General features: G+C 30.9%; 3 protein-coding genes across 4 annotated transcripts; 1 reads left to right on the top strand and 2 right to left on the bottom strand.

Moving 5' to 3' along the window:
* Window positions 1–507: 507 nt before the first annotated feature.
* LOC130797619 (B3 domain-containing transcription factor VRN1-like) lies at window positions 508–18,513 on the top strand. Of its 2 annotated transcripts, XM_057660279.1 has the most exons (5): window positions 508–932; window positions 2,398–2,881; window positions 2,954–3,081; window positions 4,442–4,618; window positions 18,382–18,513. In XM_057660279.1, exons 1-5 carry the CDS (start codon window positions 801–803, stop codon window positions 18,391–18,393), a joined length of 933 nt encoding a protein of 310 aa, XP_057516262.1. In that variant the 5' UTR covers window positions 508–800; the 3' UTR covers window positions 18,394–18,513. The 2 variants fall into 2 exon arrangements, with proteins under 2 accessions (XP_057516262.1, XP_057516261.1); XM_057660278.1 differs by lacking the exon at window positions 18,382–18,513 and having other exon boundaries at window positions 509–932; window positions 4,442–4,724.
* Window positions 4,848–11,601, bottom strand: LOC130797618 (probable beta-D-xylosidase 2). Its single transcript, XM_057660277.1, has 7 exons — window positions 11,123–11,601; window positions 8,232–8,510; window positions 7,133–7,302; window positions 6,806–6,903; window positions 6,325–6,675; window positions 5,795–6,208; window positions 4,848–5,710 (listed from the first exon to the last, which is right to left on the bottom strand). Exons 1-7 carry the CDS (start codon window positions 11,516–11,518, stop codon window positions 5,118–5,120), a joined length of 2,301 nt encoding a protein of 766 aa, XP_057516260.1. The 5' UTR covers window positions 11,519–11,601; the 3' UTR covers window positions 4,848–5,117.
* A 3,556-nt stretch (window positions 18,514–22,069) lies between the features above and the next one.
* On the bottom strand, window positions 22,070–23,005 carry LOC130798207 (uncharacterized). The gene has a single exon (XM_057661097.1). It carries the CDS (start codon window positions 22,926–22,928, stop codon window positions 22,323–22,325), a length of 606 nt encoding a protein of 201 aa, XP_057517080.1. The 5' UTR covers window positions 22,929–23,005; the 3' UTR covers window positions 22,070–22,322.

The raw sequence follows: 23,005 nt of genomic DNA on the forward strand, positions 1-23,005 counted from the left end.
TTTTTTTAGTATTTTTATTTTATCAAAAATTACATAGAAAAGATTATCGTGAATAATATAATTTTTTGTTAATTTTTCTATAATAATATAAAATATTGATTAACAATAAATAATACCAACTTAAAGGGTTGTTTTTCTAGAAAATCCCTAACATATTAAAAATCAAACTATAGATGATTATAAGACAAAAAAAATTAATATATTAGTTAATAAACTAAAGTTGGTATTATTCTAAAAAATACCCCGCTAAATTTGTATTATTTATGGTTAATCAATAGTTGGTATTATTGTAGAAAAATCAACAAAAAATTATATTATACACGATAATTTTACCAAATTAACATCACCTTTACCAATTTGCCACAATAGATATTTTATGAATTTTTCACAATAATTCAATTTATACTTTACGAATTTACCACAATATACATCTTAATTTTTCTCTCTCATCTTACAATGTTTGTGTTACATTTATATTTTAAATTATTAAATAATGTCACGTTATTTTTTTTATTCTTATTGTTCTTATTTTCATTTTCTTTAACACTCCATTGATTGATAGGTGCTAATAGAAGAAGTCCTTCCGATAAATTGGAATCACTTTTATAAAAATTTGGCCAAATTCAATTCAATTCAATTCGTTAGCTTCGACCAAATTTTTTGGGTTGGACCCAAGTCAAAGATCATAAAGTAAATTCCAATTATATATGACGGCCGTGCTTACGGATCATTCAATCTTGAAAAACCTTGGTAAAAGAGGAAGAATTTGAGAAAATTTGAGCAATTTTAGGGTGGGAATCATGAAGCGCACAATTACAAATAACAGAGAAGATGGGAAATTAATCAATGAAAATGGTGTCACAAAACCAAATCCAAAACCCTTTTACTTCTTTAAGTTGATACTCTCCCCTATTTCACAGTCCAAGAAATTAGTAAGATTTTATTTTACATTGATCATTGGGATTTTTTCATGTTAATGGTGATGTTCTTTTACGATATTACAATTTTCGTTTTCTTAATTGTAATTTGCTTTGTGCTATTTGCATGAAGGGGATATGTTCTTGAATTTGGTTTATTTTTATTCGCATAGGGTTAATTACACTTCGCAAGAATTGCATGATTAATGGGATCGAATGTATGTAATTTTACGCTTATAAAAGCATAATGAGATTTGTTGCAATTGATTTTTAATCAACAAACATTATTTAACGTGTCATTTTAGTGTGTTGTGTTGCAATCCGAAACCAAAAAGTTCGAAATCTTTGGGCTTCATTCGGAATGAAATTGTGTATTTGTGCTTACAAGTCTTATGATTCTCATGTTTGGCTGGAGATGAATGTTGTTTAGATCAAGCCATTGTTGTTTTACTTGAACAAGTACTGTATGGTCAAGTGATTTTTTATGGCTTGATTGTTAAAATGCATTTGATGAAGCATGGGGATTGTTGATCTTGTTCGTATTCCATGCATAGAAGATTGTGGTGTGTAACATGGGTAGAAGTAATGATGCTTTGACCCTTTGTGCACTTTACTTTATGCCCTCTTGTCTATGTTTAGGCTATTGTTGTGAGTTGTAATTCAAGCCAAGCTGCTTTAGCTTCGTATTCTCTCTAGTCTCTGTGCTCGTATGTATAGTGCAAAAACAAGGAAGCATCACCACATCATGAGCGTATTGTCAAGTTTTTGTAATTTACCGAGAACGAAATATAGGCCGTATTGACCGCAAAATCATCCGTATTGGCTGTGAAATCCATTACGCGGCCGTTACCGAAATCGTATTTTTGCACTATGTTTGTATGTAATACCTCATTGTATTCTGATTGAGCTAGTAGCTACATATCCTTTAAACATGTATTACAAATACTAGCCTAAGGGAGAATGTAGCCACATTGTTAAATTTCGTCAAATTTGGTGTTCTTGATTCTTATTTTCATTGCATTCCATCTTATTACTTCCTTATATTTCTAGTTCATTAGTACACCTAACTCGATTTTGGCTTCCTCATAGCTCCCGAGGTGGATACAGGCCCAAGCAATGCTGTCAACTGACAACATTTAAGTTTTATATTAAATCATATACTTAAGGCTTTTTGGTTTTAACTTATATTAGTATCTGTTTTTCTTTTTCTTATTTTGGTTGGTTATCCCAACAATGTGACAGAAGCTGATTAGGACACACTTAAACAAATGATTATGGGAGTAATTTTGCTTTAGTAAATTTTTAATTGAATTCCTTAATGGGGGTTCAAAGATGACAATTCTATTATTAAGTGATACTTTGCAGTTTGCAGGTGCAATTCTATGTTCTTTTATATGACTACATTTACGATGTTTGCTAAAACCACTACCCTAAGTTATTGTTTATTTTCTTCTGCTCATTTTGGTGGGTATATTTTCAGAGGATTCCAGAAGAGTTTGCGAGAAAATTTCACCATACACTCTCTTCTACTATTTGCCTCAAACTGCCCACAGGCGAAACTCGGAAGGTTGGAATATTAAAAGAGGAAAATTGTATGCTATGGATTCATCGTGGTTGGCAGGAATTCATGGAACATTTCAACATTCAATATGCATATTTTCTGCTCTTCGAATACGAAGGCAATTCAAACTTTACAGTTCATATCTTCAACCCAACTGGTTGTGAGATATCTTATGCAACCTTTGAACAAAAACAAGAAACTCTTCCTATAAACATTCACAATCTTGAAGATGATGTTGTACACCATAACAATCCTGAAATCTTGAATTCTTCAAGTAATTCAATAACTCCTGAACCTGATGTTATACAACTTGATAGTGACGATGATGATGATGACAATACGAAAGTCTTGCATTCATCATTGAGTAAATCAGAGAATTTTGGTGAGGAGTCTACATCGATTGGTAAGCAATATCTACACAATTTTCTGTGATTTTCTGCTGTATAGTTGTGCAACTTAATAAGTCTGTTTGCAGGGCGTTCAATAACTGTGGAGGAGGAAAGGCTAATGAAGGCTATAGTTTCTGCAGGAATCTCTTTACCTATAAGACCTTACTTTATTACTCTCATTAAGCATTATGCTCTGGAGAGATCAATGTTCTTGGTAAGTTCTTTTTACTTTTACTACTTTGGCTTCATGTGAGGGTAATTACTAGATTTTGTTATTTCTAACATTTCCGATTAAGATGAAAAAGAACAAAGCACTAGCTTGGTTATTCGGACTTATAGTGCAAAAACAAGACCGCATTTCATTGCCCTTGTTGTGAATGTTTTCAACAAAACCGAAATGCAATTTCTTATTTTAGATTTTTTAATTCCACTGAGCATTACTAGTTAAGATGACTTTTTTGCTTAAAGCAGTAGCATTTTCGTTAGATAGTCCACCCAATCACACTTAGGCTCTATTCCTTCCTAACTTATTTTGATTCAGTATGTTCTAATTGTGTTCAATTTAAGTATAAATTCAACTTCCATACTTTCATTCCGTTCATTGAAGTTCCATTTTATTTAATTCGTTTAGTTTCAATCAATTTAGTTCGAACATGTGTTTAGACACTTCAATTTTTACCGAGGCAATAGCAATTTTGCTTTAAGTAGCCCAATTATTGACTTTGCTGCATAACTATGCCCAACAATAGTACTCAACTAGTCCAAGCAAGATTGGGGTGCTTTCATCCTTTCAAAGGAGTAATTCAGTAAACAAATCAACTTAACAATTGGATTGAGTGCATATGCATCAAACCTCATACAGAAAACTTGAGATTCAGCCTAAAGCACGTAGTTCTTAGGGTGTGTTTTCTTTTATCTAAAGTAACGCGTTCATATATGAATTTATTGAGACTTAATATAATTTGAATCTTTTGGGTTTGGTTTGATTCGATAATAGTGAGACCAATATAGGAGTATAAAATAAGAAAACATGGTTCAATTTTAGTCTTGGTTGGTTTGATCAAATTAATATAGGAGTATATAAGTACTTACAGCCTGTTTGGTAGGTAGTAATAAACGGTGGTAATGAGAATGAAAAACTAGTGTAATTTTAGTTGAAAAATCTCTTTGCTACCTTGATGACCATGCTTCTCCAACTCCAATCATCTCATTTTCTCCATAAAATGCATTACCATTGGGAGGGTGGTATTAGGTAGTAATGGAAATTTGTAAATAAAAGAACTTATTTGTGATCAAAGTTTCATTACCATGGAAATGAAGTGAAACTTTTGATGAAATTTTATACTATAATTCATTCCCATTACCACCATTTAGTACCACTAACTAAACGGGCCGTTAAGGTTTTGAAATAAGTTGAAAGAAACAAACCCAAAGACTAGAGTTTGAGGTTTTTGATCTTGAACCATTGGGCACCTTTATGCGATTAGGTAATCTATAATAATTACATTTGGATGACAAACTTTTCTAATGTTGAAATCCTCTTTTCTGTTTAATTCTTGTAATTATCTTTGCAGAATATCCCCGTGCATTTTTGTCATAAGTATCTCGTCGCGACTAAGAGAAAGGAGGTCAAACTCATAAAGCTTGAGGTGTATGGTGGAAAACAATGGACAGTTCGTTGTGTTAGCTTCCGCAGCAAATGCACTTTCGGTGTAGGGTGGATCATCTTTGCACGAGACGTTGGTTTAGAGGTAGGTGATGCTTGTGTTTTCGAGCTTACTGATGCAAATAATTGTGTGCTTAAGGTTCATGTTGTTAAGAAGTCAATAATTAGACAGCTCTTTTGATGCTTTCCAAGTCTCGTACGACTCAAAAGTGTACGTGCAAGAACCAAAATTAACCCAACCCGAGATATCGTACCCAAAACCCTCTCGAACACTCGAATATACACCTCTAGATATCAGTATATGGCATTTCATCTAGGGACCAAACATTTGGAACTTTCGTATTGGGTGCTTTTTCCCTTTAAATTCAAATTTAGTGAATTTTCATTACAAAGAGGTCAATAATAACCAAATCTATGCATACAACATTCTGATTCTAACTGCATTTATAAAGGTTTAAATTACTAGAGCAGCAATTCTTTTTGCTGCATGAAGCTAAGAATAGATTTACCTATGTAGTCATAATTGATGACCTGGGCATTAATCTTCGCACTTAAATGATAGATTAGAATAATGATGTAAAGAATTAGGAATTGATGACTCCCAAAGTTTGTGGTTTGAGTGAGATGGAATGTCTGGCATCACCAATATGAATGCTGTGATCACCCATAGGAATTCTCCTGATTCCTGATTTATCTACAACACTCAAGTATTTGCATACATGGATGTGGACATAAACCCTCTGTTGGGACCCAGCGGGCACGTGGACCTTCTCGAATGCAACAAGCTGCTTGTGTGGGGCCCACTTCCCTGCTGGCGGCCTAGAGAACACGAGGAGGGTGTGGGCTCCGTCCTTGGATCCTTGGTTCTTGACGTCCACGTGTACAGCCAATGAGAGTTGGTTGCACCTTGCATGAGTCACACGGATGGCCTTCCCGGAGGCGCTAGCATTGGACTTTCGATGGCCATCTAATGGGACTACGACCTCCAATGGAGCTTCTGCTATTGTGTGAGTGAAATGAGTGTAGCTTAGACCATATCCGAAGGGATAAACTACCGGTCCTTGATAAAATCTGTAGGTTCGACCTGGATAACCCGGTCCTGAGCGCATTGCCATGTTGGTCATAGGCAGGTTGTTGAGGTATTCTTGAGGGTACCATGTCATTGGTAATTTCCCACCTAAACAGAAGTTTATGTAATTAAACTTTTCAAAAGTTTAAGATTAAGAGACTGTTTCGTAAATAGGCCTAATTATATGCTTACCTGGGTTAGTTGTGCCAAAGAGGACATCTGCTATGGCTTGACCACCAGCCTGACCCGGGTATCCAGCCCAAATAATCGCAGAAATTCGTGGATCCTTCTTAGCGAAGGATACGTCTATAGGTCCACCACTCATTAAGACCAAAACTATAGGCCCCTTTGATGCCTTAGCCACCTTCGACACGAGCTCTTGTTGTCTACCCGGTAAAAGCAGCCCTGCTCGATCCCTGAACTCCGCCTCAATGGACTGGTCAAGACCCATTATAAGAACCGTAGCATCTGCTTGGGTTGCTCCACTGATTGCAGGCCCGAATAGGCGGTCGTCATTGCAAGCCACATCTGCACATCCTAGTTGATGAATAGTTTTGGCATATTTCCCAATTCCTTGAAGGGGAGTTGTGTAGCCACACGCGACACCTGAATCAAAGTCATTAAATATATGATAAATTCTTATGACTAGCAACCGAAAAGACTTGTAATAACACGTGAGCGCGACTAGACACTCAAGCAAGCTTAAGTAGGTGAAAGCTTACCAGCATAGTTGCCGATCATAGTCACAGTGACATCGGAATTGGGCCCAATGACAGCAACAGTACGGTGTCGAATGTGAGACAGAGGAAGAGTTGGGCCATGATTTTTGAGCATGACAATGCCTTGTCGGGCGGCTTCAAGGGCCAGTTCTTGGTGGGCCGGAGAGCAGACATCTTCTGGGCCAAGGTGGCCATATGGTTGAGCTGAAGGTGGGCCATCAAACATTCCAAGCCTCATTTGGACAGTGAGTGTATTAGTTAAGGCATTGTTCACATCTGACTCTGTTACTAGGCCCTTCTTTATGGCATCTTCTGTGTGGATCCCTAAAAACGGCCCACAGTCCAAATCCAAACCTGTAAAGGTGAAACCAAACTTAGGCTATAAGTTAAAATAAAGATGAAAAAATGAATATTAACTGATTTTTAACATGATATAAGTGAATTATTTTAGAATTTTAAGAAGAAAATTAAAAGATAGATTAACCTGCTTTAAGAGCATCAGCAGCAGCTTCCTCAGGAGTAGATGTATAATGTTGGTTACTATAGAAAACTCCAACCGAATCACAATCTGAAACTATGTATCTGTTTACAAAAAAAAAAATAAAAAAAATAATTAGTCAATTTAAGTAAAAGGATTATATATATAGCAATTTATTATAGTGTTGTAGATAATAGGATACAAGGAAGTATTTGTTTTGATAAGAATAAAGTTGTGTATATCTCCGACTTTGTTATAGTGGGTTGATGACTATGACTATGATTATATTTAAAGTTGTGTATATCTCATTAAGCTCAGTTAGTAAAAAAATACCCATTAAGACGCCAATCGCCACGTAGGGTGTTGCGAAGGAGTTTAGGGTCAGCACAAGTGGGGATGCCGTTAACTTGATTGTAGGAGCACATCACACTCGCAACTTTGCCTTCCATAACACATTCTCTGAATGGCACATCAAAGGTGTCCACTATATCTTGTTTGCTAACCTGTTCAACCATTTCTTCATTTTTCAACATCATTACCATATAATTTACATATTTTGATAATGCTCCTCTTACTTTGCACAATTTTTCATATTAATTTGTCCTACTAGCCTTTCTTTTTTGATAATGGTAGTGTTGATAAATTAAACGGTGAATTAAACGTTAAAATGGTGAATTATAAAGACAACAACCAACACTTAATAAGGGTAATTCGTCAAAATAGTGAATTAAACGGAAATTAACAAGAATTTAATGAAAAATGCTACAATAGTTAGTTAAGACATAAAATAAATATTATCATGTGAAAAAATCTTACAAAAATACTATAACTGACATTTTATGAAAATTTAATGTTGTTATGTGCAATTTCCCTTAATATAGAGGGAGTAGAAGTGTAGAATAGAGTGTTAACTACATATAGATTTTTGTTGTTAAATTAATCCATGTTAGGGTAGGTCCACAATATCCTTATGTCGGGCAACTTGCCAACTTGTTTGATGGGTCATGGGTGTAAATGGCATCATGCTAATTGGCCATTACGCAGAAGAATTATGTTGCTTCTATCACTACATTACTAAATATACTTATATAATACCAACAATAAAACAATTTCACTTTTGTACCTTATTTTTAATTATTATGCTTATCAGAGGTAACCTCACCTCGTCACCCGTGACCCAAATCTTATGAATTATTTTTAATAACCTAATATTATCTTCTTGATAATCCAATACTTTGTATTTCTATATTTGTATTTGATGCATTATCTCATCATTCTAAATTTGGGATTTGGGTTTACTATTAGACGTAATTTAATACTTAATTCACTCTAAGTATATTCGTTATCATCGTATCTAATAAACCCGGTTCATAAAAGTTGATCATTTCATAAATTAAAAAAAGTGAAAATGTAAAAAAATAATAATAATAACCTGAGCATTAAAATGGAAACGATCAACACCACTCCAGTTATCAAGGTCATACGCAGTATAGTGCTTACAGCAAGCAGCAACTTTTAACCGGTCACCGTCAGTACCCTGTAAACCTCTTACGTAACTGGCAGCATATTTACCGGCTAACATGGGATCTTCACCGGGAGTTTCCTGTCCACGTCCCCACCTTGGGTCCCTTATTATGTTCACGTTTGGGCTCCAATATGTCAGTCCTCCCATCCCTCCATTGTACATTGCCCTTGCCTCGTCTGACACCACCTTCATTTTCATTCCAAAAAACAAATATTATTCAATTTATTATTATTTTTTATAATTTAATATTAGAGAAATTAAATCTAAAAAACACGTTTAATTCAGTGAATTAATGACCTTAAAATTGTTACAGTAGTATTCTGGAGCTTCAAGCAAAAACTTAAGCTAATAGTTGAGGTCCCAATTTAACAAAAACTAGTATAGTGATTCATGTAACTGACTTCAATTTCTTTGGCTCTAACATCGTCATAGTTGTCATCTTTGAGTGATACATTCCGTTTATTCTTGAAAATTTTAACATTTGCAATCAAATGTGTTTATTTGGGTTCACGTGTCAATTTCGGATTAAATATTTCAACTCGATTTAAAATTAAATTTTATATTCACGTTAAGAACCCGTAGTGAAGGTAATTTCATGCTCAATTAAGAAGGTACGATTGTTTTTAGTGAAGTGGGCCACATGAATGATATCCTATACAAGTTGTAAAGATCTTTTTCATAAGATTCAGAACTCATATGGTGCATTGAATTTAATAGTAGTACTTCGCCTACCTAAGGTTTCAAATGCATTTATTTTACTTTAAATTGATGGTAAAATTCACTAATCAACATACAAAAAGTGATTATGGAAGGTTAACCTTGAAGCTTTAGCTAAACATAGTTATTGAATGTTTTTGGCTTGTTATGACCCTTTGCTTGATTTGTCTTCCAATGGAAGAAAGGTATTCTTGCTTCTTAAAGAAAGCTAGTTCTCTAGTAAGTGAACTTAGAGTATAAGAGAATCGGCTTTTGTTTCAACTGAAACATATACCACTTTTCAGAGTAAGTTTTAGATTCGATTTAGACGCCCCTCTCTCCTAGCCCTTCACTTCACTTTGGCCTACTTTGTATTATAAAAATCAGAGTGTAACAAAAATGTTATGTATAATTGACTTTTAATAGCAAATTCATAAAAAAAAAAATAAATTATTAAAAGTTAAACTTAATCAACCTTTCAAATTAGTTAAACTACCATGTTCATTAATATTTTTGATCGAAGTACTTACCGACTTCACTGAAAAAGCAAGTTTAAGTTGTATTATTTTAATTCGTCTAATCTAACAAAATATCAACCGTTCTCTAGAGCTTATTACGAGGTTGGTTCATATTTAATATTTTCATTTGTGTTTTCACGGTTTTAAAGTATGTGTTTAAAGTTAAATATTTGTGAAAAATATATAAATAATAAAATGGTATATATCGATATAAATCTAATAAAAACACGCATTAATTTTTTTTAACTTACAGATATAGATGTTCATGGAAAATCATGTGTAAGTTTTTCACTTAAATAAAATATACCTTATGAGAACATCAAAACGGAACAAAGTAACAGCAATACCACTCCATTTTATTTGATGTTCTTATTTACTTTTTGCACATTTATCAAAGCATGCATTCAAGACTTAATACCTAATGCTTTTCATAAGTAAAAAATTTATATTAAATTCTATACATCTAGACGAATAACAAATTCTCACGTAAATATAATTTAACTTGTAAATATCCATAAAAAAAAATCAAATATAAGTTTCTTTCTCCAAATAAAATATTTTTAGCATTTTTATTTTCTAGTAGATAGTAATTTGATACCTCTATCTGAGTTGCCTACCAAAGCCAAACCAATAAATCCTCTTTAATACTCCCTCCAATTCAGCACTAATGTCTCATTTGCTTTTTGGACACTATTTATCTCTTATTCTTAATTGTATGTTATTATTAATCCATGAGTTAAAATATAGTCATGTGGGATCTTGTTTGATTCGTCTCAATGCAAGGATTATTCATATCAACTTTTCATAATTTTTAATAATACACAATTAGAGATATTAAAAATTGAATAAGTGTAATTAACTTCATGCGCAACTACTATACATTGTGCCTTTCTATCATAAAATGACACAAGCTAAAGCCTAAAAGTTTCTTCTTTCAAGTTTACGTCTCTACATCACCCAATCGCTACATCCTAGCTACTCTATTTTTTATTTCTTCTTTTGTTTTGGGATTGTGTATGCTTTTTGTTTTATGCCATACTATAGATGAACATTTTGTATTAAATTTATTTTAACTCTATTAATAAAAAGTAAATACATTTTATTTATATTATAATAAAAATATAAATAAAGGTCTATACTTAGGACAGCTCTAAATTATAGATCACAAAATCTAAATAATTATGTATACGACATGTTTTTTCATACATGCTATAGGAGTAGATTATAGAGTAGTTAAGAGTCAAGAGTACCATGTTAATTGTTAACCACTCACTAGCTCCTGCTGTCCTACACTATATATGAACATTGAACAAGTTGGGTGGAAAATTTTTTTCCCCTTTTGAAATTACTTGTTACATTAAATTTATTATTACTATATATATTATTCATCTTGTTTATATATTATGATTAATGTGTAAGAAAAGGTATAGTGAAGTAAAATAATTGTCTGATCGTATACTTTCTAATATTTTAATTACATATAATTTACGATATAAATGATTAAAATTATGCATTGAATTGCATAAAAGGTAAATTGTAGCAAATTTAATAGTACGGAGAAAAAATAAATTAAAAGAATGTTACCCGTCCAATTTCCTCCCACAAGGAAGCATTAAAGGAGGCAGCAGTTGTAATGACTTGAGGAAAACTGGTAGCCCCTGGAAATTTACCTCCAAATTTAGTCCCTGGTCCCACATTTGACACCCCATGTAACGCCTCCGACCACCACTCGTAGTCTCGTATTCCGAGCCTCGGAACAGCGGCCGCATTGTCCACTAATAGCTTCACCTTCTCTTTTAATGTCAACCGTTCGATAAGGTCACGGACACGATCAGCCACAGGTAATTTGGTTTGACAAAACGGAAAGGCTCGAGTCCCGACGTGCTTAGGGTTGCACGCAAATGGGGCTCGAGTCTCCACATCAGATATAAAAAAAATTCCTATAAATAGGAATAGGAAAATAAAAAGGGTGCCTTCCATTTTAGGAGGTTGTATAATGGAAGGAAAATAATCAGTCTTGAGAGTAGGATATGTTTTAAGGTAACGTGAGTGGGGGAATATGAATGGATGCGCTTATCTTATTTATAAGGAATTTTGTATGAGTGAGACCACTTGCATGTCTTTTACAAAATTATTTTATTTTAAAAATAAAATAAATATATATATATATATATATATATATATATATATATATATATATATATATATATATATATATATATAAAAGAATGGTGGCTAGTGGGCCAGTGTTTAGGATTTAGAGATAGTGGGATTTGGATTTTGGATTCTCTTTTCAACTGTTGGTTAGCTGTTTGGATAAATGGTTATAAATTATGAGTGGGTTTTATATGAGATCGTCCATGTTTAAACCAAAAAGCCTTTAAGTTAAAATATTTTATTATTGGGCTATTTAATCTAAATATGAGACATGTCTGAGACTATCTCATATAAAAATTTCTGATAAGTAATTAATTATTTTTTATATGATAATTAATAAATTAATTATGGGTAATGATATGTACAACCCCTAAGGGCTGTAAACAAATTTTCTTTATTATCAATAATTTTAAATTTTCAAGATAATCTAATTTAAAAATTGAAAAATAATTAATATTTTATATAATTAATGACTTTAACTTCCCAAGAAAAATAAATATTAAAATAATTAAATATAAATAAATATTTATGTTTCCAAAGCAAAAATAATATTAAATTACATAAATTAAATATAAGATTTTTTTTTATATACAGCCCTTAGGGCTGTATATATTATTTTCTATTAATTATTTAACAATCAAGAATGTGTCGTAGAGTTTTAATCCTAATCGCAATTAGAGTATGTATATCTTTCTTATGCTATTTTCGTAATATAACAAATTTAATTTTTCGCGACATTGGATTTAGTGGCATTAAAAATGTCATTAATTTATAATTTTATTCTAATAATTGTTGGTTTTTATTTTGAGTTCTACTATAAATTGAGTGTTATAGTTTATAGTATGATTTAGTATGATTTTTTATTATGCTGCTAAAAGGCTAATAAATGTCATTAAATCCACTATAAAAGTTGATATGAGGTTAAATAAATGTCGCTACACTAAAAATAAATTATGTTGTAGTGTGGTTCCATCACATCACGCTATTATCTACTTGAAAAGCCATCGGGTGAGAAAATATAAGTAGATGAAAATGAGAATATGGGTGGTTAAAGATAAAAGGTGGCTGTAACAAGCAGTTGGTATGAGCAATTATGATTTCAACAAAAATTGGTTTTAATGATTTCAGTTGTTAAGTTCTATAAGCCAATAAAAATCCTTGCTTTTATGGTATTGGGCGTGCAAATTTCGCTAAGTTTTTATGTAATTGTTTAATATACATTTAATATAATAATTGAGATTTTTTTTTACAAATTAATGAGTATGACTAAAGTGTTTAAATTTCTAATAAAATGCAAGATTTTGAAAATAAATTCTACATCATAATTATGTGCATAAGAATTAAGGAGAAGAAAAACTATATGCATTGCCTTATAAAAATAGTGTAGGTAATGAATAATGATGAAACCGCATACAAGTATAAGACAGCGGGTCAATTAATTGAATCCAATTAAATTTATATAATTTTTAAAAAGTTAAATATTAAAATTTTACAATATTTTTTTATATGGATTTAACTATCACTAAAAGTTTTTACGTCAATTTGTCTTTAAAAATGTTTTCTATATAAATCTGCGTAAATTTAATATTCATCACTTTGATGAAAAAATAGTTTATGCATAATTGTAATTTTGTAATAATAATACAAGTATCAATTGGGTTCAAGAGCCCTGATAATGGTGCTCCTAGGAACTTGTTTTAATATACAAGTACTTTGTATTTCATAATACTCTGTATGTGTAATGTGTGGTAACTTGTAATTGCCCAACACTAATATTAGTCATATACAATATTATTTGGTATAGTTGGTGGAGAATTCACCTATACTTGTATAACTTTTATTTATAATCCTTTTTAATTGTAATAATACTTAATTTCTTATCATTTCACTTTACTCTTGGTCCTTATAATAAGAATCATCACAAATTGAATTTGGGTTGGATCGAGTTTAACTAGTATTGAAATAGTTTATCTCACATCGACAAACTAAAATATTATGCGCACTTTATAAGTTATTGAAATTCTTCTTCTCATTTCCATATGATTTTGGGATGGTATATATCCTTAGCTTATGAAGTATGTGCACCTTATATTTTCCTCATAATATGCTGGCATTCACAAATAAAAATTCATTATTTTGAGTAGAGCCAAATTCATTTGTTTTGAGTAGTCCCGAATAATGACCTAAATATCTTTATCTTGAGTAAATATGAGAGTCCTAAACCAATTAACTTTGCAAATTTTGGATTTGCATGAATGCCTACTCACTGAGTCTAAGTAGTAATACATTCATTTTTTAGAAATTGCAACACTAATAATTAACATAAGTATTAAGAAATTGATATGAGTCATTAAATCATATGTTTATGATTAAAATGAAAAAAAAAATATGTGAACGAAAATAGAAAATAATAAGAACAATATCTAAAATAAAAATTTTATAATATTAAAAAGAAAAAAAATATATATAACAATTTATTAGAATTAGGGACTACAATAAAGTCCCATGACGAAACAAGTGAGATGGAGGCGAATATCAAGTTATGGGTACTCTACCCGAAGCATTGGCAAGTTAGCTATTGGAAGTTGAAACCAACATATTCTGTAGTACCCTCCTTTTACTATTGGTACAGGGGTCAAAACCTATGTGACATAGGCTATGTCATTGTGGCATAGGAGCATTAAATTTTTTTATGAGTTTATTTATTTTTTATTTTTTTATTTTTATGAGTTTACTTATTCTCTTAAATATACTCATAGAAATAATAATTTTATATATAAATTAATTAAAATAAGTATAAAAAAATAAAAAAATTTGTAAATAAAATTAATAGATGAAGATAATTAATATTCCCTAACTTAAACAAGCTGTACTTATAGTTACAAGCCGTAATTATAGTAGTGGCTATTTAGATCTATTCAACACTACACAACCCTTAAATTTTCACGTAACATTAGCGTGGGAGTAAATAAGAGACGCATTGCCTCATTGGGGCTGTAGCCACATAAAAAATTAGATCATAATCTACGAAATGACGAATTCAAAGTTTTAACTACAAATATCTAAAAAAAAATTTAGTTTTTGATTGATTTTCGTTTGAAAATACATAAATTATAAGACAGTTTCATTGCATTGTATTACACACTCTATATAAACAATATATATATATATATATATATATATATATATATATATATTAATTAAATAGGTAAATTAAGAATTTCAAAATGAGCTACTCCTTTAGTAAGGTCATAAAACTCTATACTTCTTTGTAAATCAACCACTGACAATTCCTTTTTCTTTTAATTTGTCCTATAGAGTTTATTTTAGTCCTATTTTGGCTATAATTTACACTTTTTATTTAAATGATATTCACACATTTTAAGTTAATTTTTAATTTTATCTACACATTTTTTTCAATTCTCCATTAAATATAATTTCTTTGTTCCTTTAAAATTACAACATTTATTTTCAAACGCTCTCACATAGAAATTCATAATTCGAGGAATAGAATAGTACATTTTATTATTTTATTCATTTTTCTTGATTTTCACATTACGTGTACTTAAGATTATTGTATTTACCAGATTGTACAATTCAAAATAAAAGATCTAATATAAAATCGGTGCATCATACATAAATAATTATTTAATAAAAGTTGTCGAGTAAATTTAAATTCTTATTCTTATAATTTCTTTAAAGAAAAAAATGAAATTGTCTTTGTATAACACAATATATAATATTTTGATATAAGACATAGGCTTTTATTTTTATATAACTTCACTATATATAATATGAAGGGATAAGAGAGCCAACTAGCAAGTACCTCGCTGCTGAGTCAATTTGATGGCTTCAATTTAATGCAGAAATGGGCAAGCATAAATTTATTGATCAGAGAACTAACTTTATTTAATTTTTTTCATAAATTTGTATAAGGAAAATTTTAACAATTAATTATTTTAAGTGAAAGGTAAAAATATATCATTAATGAGTGATTTGAAAAGAAAAATAAAATAATTAGTAGTATTATTTTTCTTAGGCAAAATCTTAGTGTAAGTTTTCACTTAGTCCTCCCTTTCTCTTGATCTAAATCTAAGGGAAAAAGACATTGGTTATAATTATAAATAATATACGTTGTTGCTTAGCTTGAAAGATAGATCTAAAATTTTATCACAGAAATAGTGTAATCATTGATATATTATGGTCACAGACATAATTATTTGCTTAGCTTGCTACCATCATTCAACAATAATCTTATACTTCATCCATTCCAATTTAGTTGCAATATAAAAAATACTAAGGATGCAGTTAGTGCCTTAAACCGCGTGAAAAAACAAACGTTACAATTATTTTGAAACAGAGGAAATACTTGGTGTAGGGGATAAAATAGAATGGAGGAAGTATTTGTAATTTAATTTAACTTAAAGTAAATAAACCAATCAATTTAGCTATTTGTTTGATACTCCCTCTTATTTATTAATATTTTCTTATTTGATTTTTAGATATTAGTTATTAATTACTTTAAATTTGTATTTTATTTTTAATCTATAAGTAAAAACACAGTCATTTGAGCTCTTATTTGATTTCTCTCGATGTAAACTTTGTTAACATCTTTATTTTATAATTATTAACTAAACACCATTTAAGATACTTTTATGATTGAATATATGCTTTGACAAATGTGTAAAAACCGATAATACAATACTAATGAATAGGAGGGAGTATAAAATTTTAGGTCAGATAATTATGTTCAATATACATATACTTAACTAGTAGAAAAATATGTGCCCTATACTGAGTTTTTAATATTAATTAATATATAAATAATAATAAATTATTAAATCTGCTTTCAACACCTCATTCCCCGTGGCCGAATAAAGTAATCAAATTTTCTAGTCCAAACCATTTGATGACCAGCTGAGTAGGAATTTTAGAAAGAAAGGATTGCTGAGCTGGTTGGGTGATCCACAAATCATGGATAAGGAATTAAGGATTAATCCTATAGGAGTTAGGACCCTGTAGTATGATGCTTAACTTGACCTAACCTTTTGACTTTAACCTAGAAATACTCTATCTGATCAATTGGTTGATTAAGGCTAACCATTTGTCCATGATTACTAACTTAACTGATTACTATATTTAAATTTTAATCATAGTATTACTACTATATTATTGAAACTTTATAATCATAAAAGTCATGTAATCATTAAGATAAGATGGGCTTCTTGTCAGTTGAACTACCATTTAAGCAAAAGCAACAACTTTTTTAGATATTTTTTTTTTCTAAATTCCACATGGTAGCATCCAATTTTCATGAAACGTTATTAGTAGTATTTTTTGTAAGATTTTTCCACATGGTAGCATCCAATTTATGCACTATCTAACTGCTATAGCATTTTCTCTTAAATTCTTGTTAATTTCCGTTTAATTCATCATTTTGTAAGATTTTTCCACATGGTAGCATCCAATTTTTGCTCTCAAATGTACAATTCACCATTTTAATATTTAATGCTTTGATATGTATTAGTGCTTTGAATGCACCTTTTAAACTTATAAAATACATCTTTTGAGCTTATAAAATGCGTCTTTTGAATTATTTATTAATGTTTATAATGTGTCTTTTGAACATTATAATGTCAATAATTTGAATAAAAGTAATATTGTTACAATATTTAAGGGCATTGATAAATTTGTCAGGGAATTAAAAGTTAAAATGGTGAATTAAACATTTGAGAGCAAAAAATGGATATTGCCATGTAAAAAAATCTTACAAAATGATGAATTAAACGAAAATTAACAAGAATTTAACGGAAAATGTTACGACAGTTAGATAGTGCATTAACTGGATGCTACCATGTGGAAATATCTTACAAAAGTGCTACCACTGGTGTTTCATGAAAATTGGATGCTACCATGTGGAATTTCCCTTTTTATATTTCTATGTGATAGATTAAATATATATTACTCTCTTCGTTTTCTAATATTCTTACCGTTTAGAATATTCTATTTAGAAAAGAGAAATTTGATTAAGATTTTAAAACATATATAAATGATAAAATATATTCATGTGAGATCTCGTTAGGTTTGTCTTAACGTGTACTTTTTTATTATATATTTTTTATAATTTTTTATGATGCGTATTTAGAGATATTTATAAGACTCAAAAAATTTATTTTGAAAACTTTGCAAAAAATAAACGAGAAAAACAAAAAAGAATAGAGGGAGTATAATTTTTGGGGTTTAAACTATTTGCTTAAGCTTTGGTTAGGTTAATTTCTTAGAATGGTGTCAAAATCAACACGAAAAAAGGTTTATTATGAGTTTGAATCTCATCCACTCCTTATTTTAAGTGGAATATTTAATACCATGTATAAATAAGTCATATATTGCATCTACATCTATTCTAAAAGGCTCCTGTATGAAGGGGCATCATGATAGAGTATATAGTATTTCCTAGAAGATTAATCATCAACTTAAGTTTTTTAGTTGATTCATCTGTGATTATATTTTCTAGTTTTTTTATACGCTCGCCCTAAAACTCTCATATAATTAAAAAGAAGGGTAGCTATAAAAATACTTCATAAGTTGTGGTATGAAGGTCTTATTAAAAGATTAATTAGCCCATCTAATACATGTGATAAGACGATAACTATTAAGAATATTGTTTATATTGTTTGTATGTGCAGGTTTATATCTAAGGAGGAATGCCAAGGCAGTAAAGGAGATATGTTCAGGGTGTAACAACTTAGTTAGTTGGGATTATGAAAGTTGTCCTTAATTGTAACTTATTTTTTTTGTTTCATGATTCTCACAATATATATATATATATATATATATATATATATATATATATATATATATATATGGCTCTTGGGTCATATCAATGTATTGATTGTATTCTATTCAAATAAATAAAAAAGAGATTTTTTTCCTGTTTAGTTTCATGGTATCAGAGCAGGATCAGATGAAAGCTACTGTGTTCACTAGCTTTTGATCTCTAATTTCTCGTTTTCTTGTTTCATCTCAAATCCAAGTTTGTTCTTGCCTGACAATGCGATTACCATTGCTCTTTTCCAGTCTTTAAAACCGATGCCATTGAAGGTTTTTGTGATGATTCTCTAGCCTGAATCTGTAGGATGTAGAAAATATATACTGGATTGATTGGTAGTAGGATCAGTGATCTTTGTGGGAAGAGGTCTAACCATAATGACTGAATATAGAGTAACGAAGGGATTTGTTGAGGGTACTGTCAAAAGATCAATCTCTAATATTGTACATGGAAAGGCTTGGGATAGAGTACACAACGTTGTGATGGGTTGGCTTCTTTCAGTCATCGATGGCTTCTTTCAGTCATCGATGAAAAGATAGCTAATACATTATAATGGTTAAAGACTGCGAAAGAAATTTGGGATGAACTTGAAGAGAGGTATGGACAAACCTCTAGTGCACAACTTTTTTCTATTCAAGAAAGAATAAGCAAAGCTGTGCAGTCTCCTGATGAGATAGTTGAAAGCTTCTTCACAAAAATGAAGGGGCTGTGGGATGAATTGGACAACCTTAATCCAGCACCCACTTGCATTTGTTCTAGATGCACTTGTGAATTGGGAAAAAAGACTGTCAAGATCCAACGAGGGAGTAGGCTCATGGAATTTCTCATGAAATTAAACCCAAAATACCAACATATCAAAAGTAATATTCTGACGATGAAGGAGCCACCAAGTGCAGCAGAAGCATGTAGAATCTTAATGCAAGAGCAAACACATCAAGAACTGAGTAAAACCACTATGCATGAAGATCAAGAAACACCCATTGTGTGCAGAATTGAGAAACGAAAGTTTGTGGATAAGGGAAAGACTGTGCAACATAAGAAGGGCAGTTTCTTTTGTGACCATTGCAAAGCGTATGGGCATAACATGGAAAGATGCTAGAAGATACATGGATACCTAGCAAAATACAAGCTTAACACAAGGAGAAAAGATGGGCCCAATAAAGCTAACACAGCATATACAAGCTCACAAAATGAAGGAAAGAATGTTGCACCCAAACTGACCTAGGAGAAATATGATAAACTGATGAGTCTGATCAAAACACAGACTAACAAGACTGAGGATAAAGATTCTACTATTGCTTCCTCTACACACTTTGAAGGTCAGTCCCTTTTAAACAATTCTATTTGGATTCTTAACAGTGGAGCATCCGACTATATTTGTTGTGATATTGCTTTTTTCAAACACTTTGAACACATTCACAATAAGCAAAACACTGTTATCATTCCTGATGGATCACATGTCAAGATCAAATATATAGGGACCATTAGACTAAATAATGGTTTGAAGTTAAATAAGGTTCTTTATGTCCCAGGATTTCAATACAACCTGATTTCCATACATAAATTGTGCAAGGACCATAATGCTAAGATTAGTTTTGGACTAAATATTGATGAAGCCTTTGCTTCTTGGTAGAATGAGAAATAATATCTACTATGTTGAGGAAAATTTGACTCTTGGTAATGCTAACAAGCACACACAAAGGGGAAAGTTGCTGTCCATGAACACTTCTTTATCTGAGAATAAAAAATCACCTCCTACTACTACTTGTTTACAGTCTCGAGGCAGCAACAACATAGAGATTGCCAAGTTATGGCATTTAAGACTAGGACATATACCCTTTAATAGATTACATATTGTGTTTCCTAATCTACATTGTAATAAAGTTGATCATGATTTTTTGTGTATTGTATGTCCTTTGGGAAAACAAGCCAAGAAATTGTTTCGTAGAAGTTCTATAAAAACCACTGACATTTTTCAAATGCTTCACATTGATCTCTGGGGGCCTATGACATTTTCAAATAGATTGAAATGTAAAATCTTTTGCACAATTGTTGATGATTTCTCAAGGTATACATGGGTGATATTCATTAAAAACAAGAGTGAGTTTCTTGACATTTTCAAGAAATTCTACCTATTAGTCCAAACCCAGTTTGGAAAACTTATAAAAATTGTTAAAACAAATAATGCCCAAGAGTTGAGTAAAGGAGACACTTGGCTTTATTAGGGCTCAAAGTATTTTTTGTATGCTTTATTAGGGCTTAGGCCTATCCTTGACTAGAAAGAACTACTTTGAGGGGCTTAGATTAACTGTTAAGCCTGCTATGAGAAACTTTGTAAACCTAAGATTGTTTTTGGGAGCTTGAATTAAACTGTAAAGAAATCTCTAAAGCTATACTCCTAACTTGGAACTCAAGCCCCACAAAGTAAATTTTTTGATACTACTCTTAAATGATGATAGTGAAAATGAGTTTTTTGGTTACTAAGGTTTTTACGAAATGTGGATGTCATTTGAATGTAATTAAGAATTTGTTTGGCTGTTAGAGAGTAGATGATGATAATAGAAATGATTTGTAGGGTGAATAAGCATGGAACTTGTGAAGATAATGAAATAGGAGTAGTTTTTGTTTATGATTTTTCATTACCACATAATACTACAATTTTAAGTCTCCAACTGGTAATAAATAGGAATGAATTTGTGAAGATAATGAAATAATTAAAGCAGAACAACACATGACTATTGAACTAGCTATGTGTTATGAGATTTTCTTACCAAAATTATTGTAACTTGTCATTATCATTCACACTTTTTGATACTAAACGAGCTGTAAGGTCTGTATGTTTTTCTTCACAATTTTTTCAGGTCCGCGTCTAATACCACAATCTCATGTGATAGTAACAACATTTTGCTACAACAATGACTTTTCGAGAGGTCTAATGTACACAACCTTATCCTTATTAGTAATAAATTGGCACAAGTTTTATGATGATTGACTAAGACAATATATCATAGTTATTACTCATTCTCTTTCCTCAACGTTGCCTGCAGATGATTACTTAAAAATTGAATCATGCAAATCGATAGAAAGCACATCAACCACATAGAGCTGTCAATTTCTCCATTTAAGAACAACTTGTACTAAACCTCAAATGATCATATGTTATTATTTAGCTTTTGTATTAACAAGAGAATAAACTCTTAAATTTAACCGCAACATGACATTACTCACTATCATGTGGTTCCACCCGGTCCAAACTAGGTTTTGAGATCACATATCTGCAATCTGGCTGATTCTTATAGTAATATATAAATCTTATGTAACTTCACATAAATAAAAAGTATAAATAATTTAAAGGGTAATAATTCAAAATAAAATTACTATTCCTTTCGTTTCTTTTTGTTTGTCTACTTTATTTTTTCACATAATAAAAAGTATAAATATTTCAAAGGGTAACAAAAAGAAACGGAGGAAGTATAAATCTTTAACTATGATTTGTCAATAATAGATCAAGGAAAACACTCTAAAACATAGCTTAATACCCCATGCAAATACATAATCACAAGCCAATGGAAAATAAATTACATTTCCTGACTGGTTTAGTAATTTCTTTTTTTTTTTCCTTAAATTTGTGGAAGCTAAACTTTATACAATGGATTTTTAAGCTAGAGATACATGCATATATTAATTATAATAAACACATTTCATATACAACATTCTATTACCTCAGTATCATTCAATGATTTCCATATAGAATAGAATTTAGAGGTCGAATGTATGCTACCTTTTAATAAACACATATTAACCCCAAATCAAACCCTTATTATGAACCCTCTTAGCAACCAAAACCCAATTAGACACCTTCTTAATCTCATCTTTCTTCTCTTCAATTGTATCTAAACTTGGTTTCCACCCTTTACCCGAAACTTGCCTACTCAAATAATCCAATTTCTGATCAACAACATCATCTAATCCATCCTCATCAACCTCTTTCTTAGACACCACAAACTTACAATTTTTATCTTCAATATTATTATTTGCAGGACAAATCTTAGCAAAAAGGGGTAAAAACTTATTTGAATTATTAACCAATGATTTAGACCTAAGCATAGAATTAACCCTAAGTAAAATATGATGGGCTTCTTGGGGTGATAAATGAGCTGGTTTTCCTCTCCTAATAGGAACCATTAGGTATATTCTACCAACTTCTAGAACTTTATCAGCTGGTAATGGGGATAGCCTTTTTTGTGTATTATTACTTGATGAATTTAAATCAACCACAACTTGTTGTGGGCACTCTAGCATCATCTCTGCGACTATTATCGGATGCTCGAATTCTTTTATCGTACCATCTAGGAGGATCACTTTTCCGGTCACCGGTAAAAAATTAGAAACTTGGTTGCCCATTTAGGGTGGAAATTAAATAAAATTTGGGATCTGGTTTTAATTTGGATTTAAAAAATAAAAATTGAAATTTTTATGAG

This window comes from Amaranthus tricolor, chromosome 13 (genome assembly GCF_026212465.1).
Source record: "Amaranthus tricolor cultivar Red isolate AtriRed21 chromosome 13, ASM2621246v1, whole genome shotgun sequence".
Lineage (NCBI taxonomy): Eukaryota > Viridiplantae > Streptophyta > Magnoliopsida > Caryophyllales > Amaranthaceae > Amaranthus > Amaranthus tricolor.